General features: G+C 32.7%; 2 protein-coding genes across 2 annotated transcripts; both read right to left on the minus strand.

Moving 5' to 3' along the window:
• Positions 1-775: 775 nt before the first annotated feature.
• LOC110623385 (DNA-directed RNA polymerase V subunit 5A) lies at positions 776-10,502 on the minus strand. Its single transcript, XM_021768308.2, has 7 exons — positions 10,190-10,502; positions 8,202-8,279; positions 7,535-7,860; positions 5,468-5,644; positions 1,989-2,102; positions 1,059-1,180; positions 776-920 (listed from the first exon to the last, which is right to left on the minus strand). Exons 2-7 carry the CDS (start codon positions 8,242-8,244, stop codon positions 887-889), a joined length of 816 nt encoding a protein of 271 aa, XP_021624000.1. The 5' UTR covers positions 8,245-8,279; positions 10,190-10,502; the 3' UTR covers positions 776-886.
• Positions 10,503-11,470: 968 nt separating this feature from the next.
• On the minus strand, positions 11,471-13,008 carry LOC110622244 (uncharacterized protein At5g39865). Its single transcript, XM_021766698.2, has one exon. It carries the CDS (start codon positions 12,875-12,877, stop codon positions 11,612-11,614), a length of 1,266 nt encoding a protein of 421 aa, XP_021622390.1. The 5' UTR covers positions 12,878-13,008; the 3' UTR covers positions 11,471-11,611.
• Between the last annotated feature and the right edge of the window lie 343 nt (positions 13,009-13,351).

Below are 13,351 nucleotides of genomic sequence, written 5' to 3' on the forward strand. Positions count from 1 at the left end.
GGCGGTTTTTACAATATAATTTTTAACATTTTTAAAAATAAAAAAATTATTATAAAATCCTTAAATTTTTAAAAAACTCATTAATTCATCTTTATTTTAAAATTATTTAATTAAAATATTTTTATATTTTATAAAATTAATTTTTTTAAATTAAAAAAAAAACTGAAATCTTTTCAATTTTTCTATAATAAAAAATCATTAAATAACTTGTCTTAATCTTGAACACAGCTAACTAAATACTATAAATATTTAAAAATTATAAAAATTAAATAATATATAATTAAAATTATAAAAAATTAAATAGTATAAATAACTAAAATTATAAAAATTAAATAATATATATAATTAAAATTATAAAAAGTAAATAATATAAATAATTTAAAAAATAACTAAAAAATAAATTTTATTAAAGTATTAGAAACATTTTAATAGAGTGGGTTTAGAAATGAATTGATTTCATAGAAACATGGAAACTTGGTAGTAAATTACTCTTAGAAATATGAATCCGAACCAAAGACCCTCTTTAACCGTTTTTGTTTTTTTTTGTTTTTTTTTTGAGAAATCCTCTCTAAGCAACTTGGTATAGAGTCGTCGTCATCCGTTAGAATATAATGCCTATGAGGATCTGAACATGGGGAAGCTAAGCTGGCTGCAGAAGAATTCATAAACATTCCAGATTTTTTGAGTCAATGTTTCATACAATCTCTACATAAGTTGAAGCGACCATCAAGTATTAGAATCAGGAATGAAGCATTAAATAAAATATGAACTACTCTTCCACAAATATCCTCTGCTCATCATATATAGTAGAAAAAACAAGTGCTTCTCCTAAATTTACAGTTTAATAGCTTACCTGAATCAACGAAGATTAATCATTAACACTAATTTAGACCAATTCCCAAAGGTCAAGTCTCCTTCCCCTTCATAACCCGAAAAACGAAAAAAATGATAAGAACTAAGAATGCTCAAAACCAGTTCAAATCGATAAAACTATGACAAGGGGGGAAAATTTCTACAACATCAAATGGATGATACATAAAGAGCACAAAGGCAATTACCAGACACACCGGTAAGTAACATGTGACTCTGTAATCTCACCGGTGTATGTGACTTTCACCACTTGTCCTTTCTCAAGTCCATAATATCGTGATATCGCGTCTTTCTTTAAGAGTCGAGGAAGCTATCAAAATAACAAAAAATAATTGAGAATTTAATAAAAGACTTGTACATGAACATTCAAATACATGCTCAAAATTTAAGTAAAGGGCGAAAAAAGGATAAATTATGATATCTCGACCGTGTTGTAGATAATGCATTTATCTAATTTTCTTTTAGTTACTAATTTACATCCAATTTGTGCTCCACTACTTGACAACAGTATTCGCGTCACTAGCAATATTGATTAATCAATTGGGGCGCATTTCAATTAAACTGTTTCGCTTTCACTTATGAAAAAGCTATTGCTAATTATTCCCTTGTATTCATTCATGACCACAATCACATGATATACAATTCACTTCATTGTCTTCCTATGTTTTCAAAGAGGACTTTCTCCAGTTCTTCCACTTTCACTTTGTTATTTATTTTTTTCTTGATTTTTCCCTTGCTTATTACTCCAAGGAAAACGAGTTAATTCTACACGGATGATATATCACCACCTCTATGAGTCAGCTTTGACCATTTCATGATAGGAAAATAGCCAGATGAATAGACTAACATGTTATATTCATAGTATTATGTTATTTCAGTAAAGCTGAAAATAAAAATCTTTTAGTCTTTAAAGAAATACTGGATGGATGCCAATGATGACAACATAAAACAGGTGCATGTTGACGTGAGAACTGAAGAAAAGGAGAGAGGAAGAGAGAGATGCATCCATCAATTCATTCAATGTGATAAAACAAATGTTAATACCAGCACAGGAAAATGCGAGCCATAACAAAGAAAAAAAATTACTACTAAAGCTTTTGATGAGTTTAAAATCTAACCTGCTTTTCTTCAATCTTGTATTTATTTAAGAGCTTTTCCTTTTCCCGATCAGTCAAAACCTCATGCTTTGGTTTTAATACATGCTTTGTAATATTAACAAGCAAGTCCGTAATCTGAGAACAATCATTACCAGATATTAGGAATTTAGGAGCATGAATTGGAACCTTATATTATCTATACATTGCCGGCACAAATTTCAGAAGAAAAAATTCCGCATATTAGAAAGAAAAAAAAAAGGTTGTATATGCACTATCAGCAATTTGATAACTTTGAAGAGTAGATCAATCTGGACATTCCATGGTGCTACACTTTTCAAAGTAATTTGCTTCAACTCAAAATCTTCTGAGACTCAAAATTATATCAAGAAGAGTAAACAATGCATTTTCAGCTAACTAATTAATCATAAATGGAAATTTCTTTCACTACCTAAATCAAAGAGCTGACTTTTGATTCTCAGGAGCATAACCAGAATAAGCATTTACTCTCTATGTTTAACTGATTCCTAATGGTATGACAACCAAAGATTAACACTGATTGCATAGACTGTCCTGGGTTTCCTTTTTAAAGCCAAACTGTTAGGTCATCAACATTAGACTACATTAAAAATAAGGTTCATTACCAGATATAATGCTAAAATTCTTAGGTTGTGAACCAAGATGTTACAGATCTAGCCTTGGGGTAGTCACTCCATGCAAAATTGTCAAACAGCAAGGCTCAGTTTCTTTCCACCGAAGTACCAAACATATTCTCATGGGAAATCTTTCTATATTTTCCAGTCTCTAGCCCTATGGCACACTAAGAAAATTAATTACTGGAAAAATGCTTTCCAAGTGACATAGATATCTCCTCCCACATTAAAAATGGGAATTAATTTTTTTTACTTTGACAAACTTTGAGTTAACCCTGCCAGCTAGGAACACAACACAACTAGATAGACACCTTCCAGCCTTCACCTTTTCCGTTTCCTCTGCCCTTCCTTTTTGCATTCTTTTGTTTTTGTTAAGAATATTGAGTAGATTTTGTAAATAGAAATCTCTGTGTTAGTGCCTTTGATTAGGAAGATTTTATTCATTCTAATTACGAAAATTTGAACACTTGCAATTAAGCTTGTTTCCTGTTTAGTATTTGCAAAGATCCTTAGACACCTTCCAGCCTTCACCTTTTCCCTTTTCTCTGCCCGTCCTTTTTGCATTCTTTTGTTTTTGTTAAGAATATTGAGTAGATTTTGTAAATAGAAACCCGTGTTAGTGCCTTTGATTAGGAAGATTCTATTCATTCTAATTACGAAAATTTGAATACTTGCAATTAAGCTTGTTTCCTGTTTAGTATTTGTAAAGATCCTTTCCAAACCCAAGAGCTTGAGGGAATAATCAAGCATCTAAATTCAAACAAATTAATTCTCCTCTTTATATTTCTTCATGGTATCAGCCATGATTCGAAGTCCATGCTCTCACTTCTACGCTTTTAATTCATTATCCTCCAAAGATTTGCTGCACTTCTAGCAAGGTGGAAGAAGTTTCCAATCTCACCGCCGCCGATGTCCCATCAGAAGTCCCATCCGCTGGTGAACACCATTTAGAAGACCAAAGGGTGGAACATCCACGCATGACCCCACACTGCTGGCGAACCCCCATTTAGAAGACTTAAGGGCGGGACAGCCCCGCATGACCCCGCATGCCACTTCAAGTTTTCTGCCCTAGCCCATATGCTGGCGCATGAGCGATGCTCTAGTGACCTCTTCTTGCTAGACATCACATTGCCAACCTTACCAAGGACTGGCAACTCCAGTTTGATGCTGCCCATCTACTAAGACACTTCTACTCTTCTAGGTTCTTCAATCTACAATTGCTTTCTAAAATTTTCAATCACCTGGGCTCTTACCACAATGACTGAGAAAGGGACATCCTCAAATACAGGTTCTGAAAATCCTAGGACTCTTTTCTCCATTGCTAGTCCACCAACTATAACCATTGTCAAGTTACAAGGGAGAAATAATTATGTCTTAATCTGCTTTAGTAGAACTATGGTTCATGGACCAAGGATATGATAATTATCTAGTGAGAAATTATACTAATATTGCTGCTGCATAAAAAACAAGATGGGTTAAAATAGATGTGCAATTATGCAATCAAGTATGGCACTCGCTTGATCCCAAGTTACTTACCCTCTTTCAATCTTGCAAAACATGTTGCAAAGTGTGGCTAAAGATAAAACATTATATACTAATGATATACAAAGCCTTTACAAAGCTGTTTCTGGCATTGTTCACCTGCAGCGAAGTCATCAGGACATGTGAAGCTACTTGGGACATGTAGAAACTCTTAAAGATGAATTTAATTCTCCCATGCCATTCACAGATAGTTTTTCTACTCAAGAACAACAGAGAGATAAGTTCTTTATGGTTCTAGCTTTGATTGGACTCCGTTCAGATTTTAGTTCAGTCAGAGACCAGATTCTTACTACTACTATTGACCCTACTCTGGATTATGTGTCTGTTAGACTCCTGCGGATCTCTTTGACTACAAATAATGCTATTGAAGCAAATCCATGAGGCAAGTGCGTGGCTGTCCAATCTAATAAATAGCATAATTGTTCAAAGAAAGGAAAAGGGAAGAGTTCAAAGCATTGTACTTGTTGTGATAAAGGAGGGCATACAAGAGACATATGTTGGTCTCTCCATGGTAAACCTCCACGCAATTATGAGCATTCGTCCACATTTAGATATATATTGTGCAATGTGAAAGTCATTGGAATGCAGTAATTTTCATCCTTAGATATATGAAAGGGACTCCTGGACAAGGTTTGCTATATGAAGATAGGAGAAACACACAGATTGTTGGATATTCTAATGCAAACTGGGCAGGACCACATTCTGACAGACAATCCACTTCAGGGTATCACATTCTAGTTGGAGGTAATATGATATCTTGGAAAAGTAAAAAGCAAGATGTGGTGGCTAGATCAAGCACGAAAGCATTGAGCCATAGCACTTGCCACATGTTAACTTATATGGCTAAAGCAACTGCTTCATAAATTAAAATGTGGAGGAAATGAGCCAATGAAGTTGATTTGTGACAACCAAGCCCCACTGCATATCACTTCAAATCGTGTGTTTCATGAAAGGACAAAGCACATAAAAATAGATTCACTTTATCAGACAAAAGATTGAGTCGGGGTGCATTACTACAATAAGTAGGAGCATACAATAAGTAGGCTCAAGCTTGAGGGGGAGTGTTAAGAATATTGAGCAGATCTTGTAAATAGAAATCCCTATGTTAGTGCCTTTGATTAGGAAGATTTGAATGCTTGTAGTTAAGTTGTTTCTGTTTAGTATTTGTAAAGACTCTTTTTAAACCCAGAGCTTGAGGCAATAATCAAGCATCTAAAATCAAACAAACCATTCTCCTCTTTATTTTTCTTCAGTTTCAATAACATGTAGATGATAAAAGGTCCAAGATGCAATCAAATCACAACGTACCTGGAACATCTCAACCCTAAAAGTAAAAAGATCCATAGCTTTCAGAGCTTGGTTTGTTATTTGGTTTTGCAAGACCAAAATTAGACCAGTTAAACTGTCCCTATTAGCAATCTGAGCAGCAATGAGGCGAACTGAACTAACTTTAACCACACCAGTCCCACAGAAAATAACCAGCACCTGCAGTTCAAATTAATTTCCATCAAAATGATAAGGCATAAATTAAGTAAAAAAGTATTTCACCTCACAATTGCTAATAAAACCATCAAGTAGATGAACCATTTAGCATTCTATTACAAAATATTACTTCTGCAGTAGTAATGTTTGTATAATGAAAGAATTTTTATATAGACCATTACATTATAAAAATTTCATATATGCATTGGACAATATCAGCTATAATTGGGTGCTTGATATACAGCTCATTCACTAAATTTTATGTTAGCTTGTATGTAAATAATAAAAACGGTGCCAACCTAATTGTGATAGTGAAAATTCATCATAGTCATTGAACAAACTAAGCCATCACTGAAGAGCAAGCTCAATGTTTAACAAGGTTTAAAAAAACATCTTCTTCACGAAAAGATCCTCAAAATGACATCATTTTGAAGAAGAAAAAAATCAAAAGGTCAACAGCATGAAGCAAAAAACTTTTGTTAAAACAACAAAGACACCAATGGTTAAACAGAAAGAGAAGGCTAAACACAGTCTTATCAACGTTTAATAAATCTCCTTCAAGGAAATGGTTGTGGAGATTTATTATAAGAAATTGCTGGGCAGGTTCATGATAGAAAAAAATAACCTTGCCTTGAGATGGATTATTAGTGCAAAATGTGGGTGCAAGCATAGTGATTGTACAAGTGTAGTAGCAAAGGTATCTTGCGGGGTGAGGCTACTTTTCTCTGGGACATATTGGTGTTGCAAATGGGAGAATCATCTTTTCCTGCATTTATACTTGGAAAAGTGCTTTAGTGATTTCTTATATGTAATGTTCTTTTATAAGGTTTAGTTGGCATGTGCCTTTTATGGGGAATGCCAATGATTAGGATGAAGTTTTGCAAACTTTTATATACTCTTGTGCAAGAGGAATGATATGATACTGAAAAGGGAGTATTTTGCAAAGGAAATCCTTTTCTAGAGCCATTTGAAGGGTAGAGGAAGAGAACCATAAGTTTTCCTTGGATGACAAATAAGGAGAAGTGGACCTTCCAAGATTACCATTTTAATTTAGAGGCTATGTAAGTATCCATATTGCTATACAAGGAAGAGAAATACACATTTCTGATCCCTCTTATTAACATCACTTTGAGATCATTTAGAGGGAAGAAAAACATATTCTTCCAAAGATGGTTTGCACAACTCCTAAACATTGGTATGTGGACATATTTGGAATGAAATTTAGATGTATTTTTGAGAATGTTTTAGATGGTATAAATCTTGTTGATTCCATGTCATATAAACAATTCTTGTTTGGTTGCAAACATATACATATAACATCAAAAACAAGAATAACATCAAATGTTACAAAATCTACCATTTAAAATAGCAAAAACAAATCCACTTCCATCAGAAGCTTCCACAAAGCATTAAAGAATGCATGACACTCAGTAATGCCCATTATCAAAACCCTAAGTTACTTTAATGCACTCTCTCTCTCTCTCTCAACATGCTTAGTAAAAAAAAAGTAATTAATTTTTTTTTATTAGCCAAGACACTTCCACTTATGAGGTGAGAAGTAAGCCTCTTTCAGCATTAATATAGTAATATTTTTTCAACAAAAGCTCATAAAAACAAGCTTCTTGATTAAAAAAAAGAAGCATTATTATGAATATAAAGCAGGAGATTTCAATTTCACCAACTTATAACATAAGGTAGCAATTATTTACTAGCCATGAGCAATTAAAAGCAACTACATGCAGAATTAGCAGAATGACCATGTTCAGGTGAACATTCCAACGAACCCCCTCCAACCAATAAAAAAAAAATTCTTTTATACTCTCACATTCTCAACAACCAAAAGAAAAAACCTTAAAAACTCAAAAGCAAAGGAAGACCAAAGTGTTGCCATACCCTTTTAGAGGGATCCGACTTGTTAGTAGCAGAAAATTTAAGGCGATCAATATCCAGGTTCTGCCCATGAATGGCTCGAAATTCTTGCAGAGTGATGTCAATTTCCGAACTTGGAACAGAATAGTCTCTGTCTCTCAACATCTCAAGCACAGTTCTTCGTGAGAGGTAGTATCTATGACTCTCACAGCTACCTTCATCCACAAAGCTACTCAAGCACCTTCCTAATGACCCCATGTCAAAGCTCCCACCTCTCTCAGCTCCATGCCCATTCCCTTCTGCTACCAAATTTGCTTCCATTTCTCCAAGACCACTGCTACTGTTTCTGGCTGTAAAAATTCAGCAATAATACGTTAAAAAAAGAGTAAAAATGTAGCAGTAAACTACGCAGCAACTTTACTAGATAGAATTGCATTTTACTAAGATATGGAAAAGGAAATAAATAATTCTAGACAGAACTGTTCATAATTTCAAAGAACCATAATTAATTTCCTCACCAAGGATTTCAAATGGTTCACAGTCAACATGCCTACTTTTAGCCTATTCAATTACTCAGAAACCTAATTAATCTTGAGACTTATTTCATTTAGCTAAACGCATAAACACATAAAAGCAATGTCACTTATAAAAATTTGCAAAGAGGTCTAAATGAAAGTAAGTGTCTACTAACCGTGAACATGCCGACAATTCGATGGAATAAGAATGTCACTCATTTTAAACCTGTGGCGAAATGTCACTCAATTTCAACCTGTGGCGAAATGTAACTCAATTTCAACCTGTGGCAAGACTTTATTATTCTGCCTTGCACTAAAAAATCCATAAAACTTTTTTATTTTATTCAATGAGAGATGGTGTTACTGAACCACTTTATTTTATTCAAGACTTTATTAATTTTTCAATGGCAAACGCTTATTTGACTAAAAGGAATTTAAAGGATTCGATGGAAAACTCTTTTTGAACCACTTCTGAGATTAAATTTTTCAAGAAAATAAAGATTCAAAGGAAATCGCCAATTGAATCATCATAATGATTATAGAGAAGATGGTCTAAAGGAAAACACCTATTGGACTTCTAAACTCATATTAAATTTTAAAATTTTAAGGGATAATGTTCATAAAAATCTCAAACTTTGCAACTTTTTACAATTATACCGTCAACTTTTTTTTGACAAAAATACCCTTCATCCATCTTCCCCATTAAAAATTAACTGAGAAATCCATTTTAGTATAAGAAATCTCCAAATTAACAAAGAAAAACCATAGTTAAAGTAATATTTAAACCTAAAAACAGATATAGAGACAAAAAAAAGTGTTTTTTGTCTCGTAGCTGCCAAAGCAAGTAACAGAAATGCATATAGGTGCGACAACTCTATTTAGGGTTTTTGTTTACTAATCCGGGGTTTCTTATGCTGAATATGGGAATATAAGCAAATAGTACAATTGTAAAAATATTATTAGTACAGGGTATTTTTGTTGAAAAAAAAAGTTAAGGGTACAATTGTTAAAAAAAATGCAAAGTTTGAGATTTTTATAGACATTTTCTCAAATTTTAATTAAATTATAGTGCAGATGGTTCCATGGAAAACGTCTATTAAAGCGCTTAACTTATTTTAAATAAAGTCAAGATGATTCAAAGAAAAATGCCTATTGGACCTCTTAAGTATTTGATTTAAATTGAGGTCGAGATTTGAAATTAAATTAGGGTAGAAAAATTAAAATCGAGAAAAGGTGATCCAAAGGAAAACGCCTATTGAAACTCTTAACTCTTTTATTTCTTATTTTATTTTTATTATTGTTATTATTTTTTTTAAGTTTTAACTAGATTGGAGAAAGACAATCCAAAGGAAAACATATATTGAGCCTGTTATCCCTTTTAAATATCTAACTTGTATTTATTTATTTATTTATTATTATTATTATTATTATTATTACTACTTAATTTTAATTAAATTGGAGCAAGACAACCCAATGGAAAACAACTAATGAACATGAACATCTTACCCTTTTAACTATTTTGATCTTATTATTATTACTTTTTAAATTGCCCAAGACAATGCAAACAAAAAGGCCTATTGAACCTCTAAACTCAAAACAACCTCAAATTTACATAGCAATGGCAAGTTTTTAATATTTTTATAGGGTCCTTGCCGGCAACAGAAGTATATAATCAGTTCAAAACAACCTCAAATTTACAGAACAACAAAAACTGAAAGACAAGCATACAATGACTTCCCCATACTATTCACTGAGTCTTTAGGACAAAAGGATTGATAACAATTTTATTTTTTCCACACTCATTTGCGAGAAATAATTGGACAGAACATTACATCTAGATTATAAACCGAGTGAAACTAATTAACAACATGGCATCCCAGGGCAAAGTCAGCATTATAAATTGATAGCACTTAACAGAACATGGATTTGGGAAAGTAGCATATGAAGGAAATAACAGAACCTAAGCGTATTGCCTCGGAACATAATGACCCACAGAATAAACTTGAATAAAATGAACAGAATCCAAAGCTTATCAAAATAAACAATCCAAAGATGAGAGTGACAATCGTTCCATGTCTCAACAAATACTTGTTCAATCACCTCCAAACAAACACAGAGAGACAGAAATTATTCAAAATAAACTCAATTAAACCCAATTTCATACCTATAAACAAGAACAGAGATGAATATTGCAACTGGAAGTAAAGACCGAAAAGGGCTTCTTATCTGTCGTGGACACTAGAGTGAGTCGCGACGGAGACGAGCTCAGGGACAGTATACGCATGGAAGATAGTAAGGACCACGATCTCCTTGACCCTGTTTTGGCGGCCTGGTGGGAGTTAAGACGGGTCTTTAGGAGACTGGAACCGAGCTTGGCGTTGTAATGGAAGCCAAAATGGGGTTTTAGAGCTGACTGAAGGGTTGTTGGTGAGGACGCTCTCTGGTTTCGGCGTACTGAGCTAGGAGAGTGGGAATGGAACCCTGCTGTTCTAGGGAGACGATTGTTTTTAAAAGTTTTTTTTTTTTTTTTTAAAAAAAACTAATGAAAAATTTATTATCTAATCCATCAAATTTAAAAAATACATTAAAATTTTTTTTCAAATTTTAAAATATTTATTAATTAATCTTTTCATTTATTTTAATTCTTAAATATTAAAAAAATTAAAATATTTTAATATAATAAACTAATTAATAAATATTTTTATAATATTAAAAAATTAAATAATAATTAAAATTAATGAAATAATTTACTCATAAATTAAAATTTGAAAAATATTTTAATATATTTTTAAAATTAAAAAGTTAATTAATAAATTTTCTCAAACAATAGTAACTTTTGATTTTTATATATTTTTAGAATGCTCCCTCCATTTGAATAGTAAAAAATTGATGGTATTTATAAGTTTTCAACTCTAAAATCAATAGTGTGGATGTAAAGAGAGAAATGAATGATAAAAGAAACGATTAAATCTTTTTAAAATTTTTTTAAAAAAGAATTAAAATGAAATGAAAATTCAATTGAAATTGAAATTAAGGATAATTCCAATCGGATTTCTATTGATGTTTGATGATAAATTTAAATATTTATGATAATTTGTATTAAATTTAAAACAATATAATCTTTAAAATTTTTAAAATATCAAAAATTTCTTAAAAATTAAATAGTAATTTTTATTAAAAAATAATAAAAACTAGTAGAAAACAAACATCAGCAGCTGCTAATCTTCTTTACTATCCACTCCCAAGGAAGCTTCCAAGTTCCACCTATACATTATTCTACAAGGAAATTCTCATTTCCACAAATAGTAGGATAAGAATAATGACAAACACCAAGCATGATTAACAAATGTAATCAAGCATTAAAAAAAAAAAAGATTACTTCTTTTTTTGTTTTTTAATTTTAACTTGTTCAAATCAACAATGAACAACAGTACCCATCAGCATAGATCAAAATAAACAAATCTCATTAAGCATCAAGAATCACAGAACAGTGAAATAAGAAGCAGTAGTTCTTTAGAATTCCTTCAAGATTTAAGAAGCAGCTAGCACAAAAATTTTGCAATAATTATGCATATCATCCAATTCATTAGCAGCAACCAGGGCAGCGAATCAACCCATTTTCGTTGCAATCAAGGCATCTCCTCAGCCGTTCCTCCGCCTCATCAAACAACTTCCTACTGCCATGACAATTTGGACATGGCAAAAATCTTGCATCCCCACAACTCTCACAGACAAACCTTGGATCTCTTACAGGAAATCCTTCTAAAACCTTTGCTAATTCACCTGTTTCATTCAGTTGCCTGATCTCCTCCACCCCACCAATATGCTTCCCCTTGATAAACACTTGTGGCAAGTTCATTGCTTTCCCTTTAAGCTCACTCTGCAGCTCCTTTCTGTATGAAGAATCCATTGAAATGTCCTTTTCATCCACTGGAACTCTAAATCCCTTGAAGATCATCCTAACTGCACAGCAGTCCTCATAAGTCTTTCTAATTCCTCTCAAACTTGTAAAATACAGAACAATTTTATCTTCTGTGTTTTCAGAAAGGAACCCATTTTTGTGGGTTGATGAAGAATTCATGGGACTAGAACCCACTGATCTTGCACCATTGGATTCTTTAGTGTAGCCTAATTGCCGAGATGACAATGCACGCCTGTAACTTGAGACCACATTAGGATCCATTTTTGACAGAAATGATTCCTCTGATAAATGCTTCCACAGTGGCTTTGACAATGAAAATGAGTTATCAACAGCTATTTCTTCAGATTTCACAGAATCAAAAGAATCATTCATCTTTTTAGCAGACGAATCAAAACCCAAATGCTGGAACGAATTTGATTTTGAAGTAACCTGAATAGCATGATCAGAAAATGATGATTTTGGCTTCAAAGAATCACCCATTTCGAAACCCAAATCATCATCAAGACCATCCATGAGCTCCCAAGTATTGATAACAGAGTCGGGCGAAAAAGACTCACCGGGGTCTGCAGGGGGCTGTGTTTTATGACTATTCTTGGTGAATTCAGGCGGCGAATGGAGCTGATTAGGTGGGTTTTCACCGTTGAATTTGGAGCTTATGGGTTCAAGGAGGAGAAGAGAGCCATAAGTGGTGGAAGTAAGAGAAACAAGATGGTGGGAATCGCCTTTCTTTGAAGGAGGATGATGAACAAGTGGGGTTTGAAGAGAGAAAGCTCTGGTTACTGGTGGAGAAGAATAGTGATGAGAAGAAGATGATGATGAAGTGAATGCAGGGCTGTGAAGAGAATGAGTTGCTTCAAGGCGATTGGTGTTGGTGTTGGTGTTGGTGTTGGTGTGGAGAGTATTAGGTTTTGACGCAGCACAGCCCATCATGAATGTCCTTTCTTTGTCTCTCTCTCTCTCTCTCTCTGTGCACTGTTGTTTTGCTTTCTCTTAGCTTTTTCTTTTTCTTCCTTAGCTTTCTGGTTTGGTCTTTGGGGTTGCTGGTGGCGAGGCTTTTTGATGAGATTTTGGTACTGTTCTACTTTTTGAGGTATGAGTTCTCAATGGATTGATTTTTTTACATAAAAAAATTACCATTTAATCTTTATAATTTATTGAAATTCATTAACTATTAAATGCATTTTTTATTTATTTCAATTATTAATAATGAATGAAATAATTAAGATAATTCTTAATTAATTTCTATAATTTAAAATGATAATAATTTAACTTTTGTAATTTGAAAAAAGTAATTAATTAGTTTCCATTTGCAGAAAATAATTAATTTATAATTTATTTTCTATTTATTTATTGTAATATTAAAAAATAAATAATATTAATGAATTTATATGTTATAGTGTTAAT

This window comes from Manihot esculenta, chromosome 9, assembly GCF_001659605.2.
Source record: "Manihot esculenta cultivar AM560-2 chromosome 9, M.esculenta_v8, whole genome shotgun sequence".
Lineage (NCBI taxonomy): Eukaryota > Viridiplantae > Streptophyta > Magnoliopsida > Malpighiales > Euphorbiaceae > Manihot > Manihot esculenta.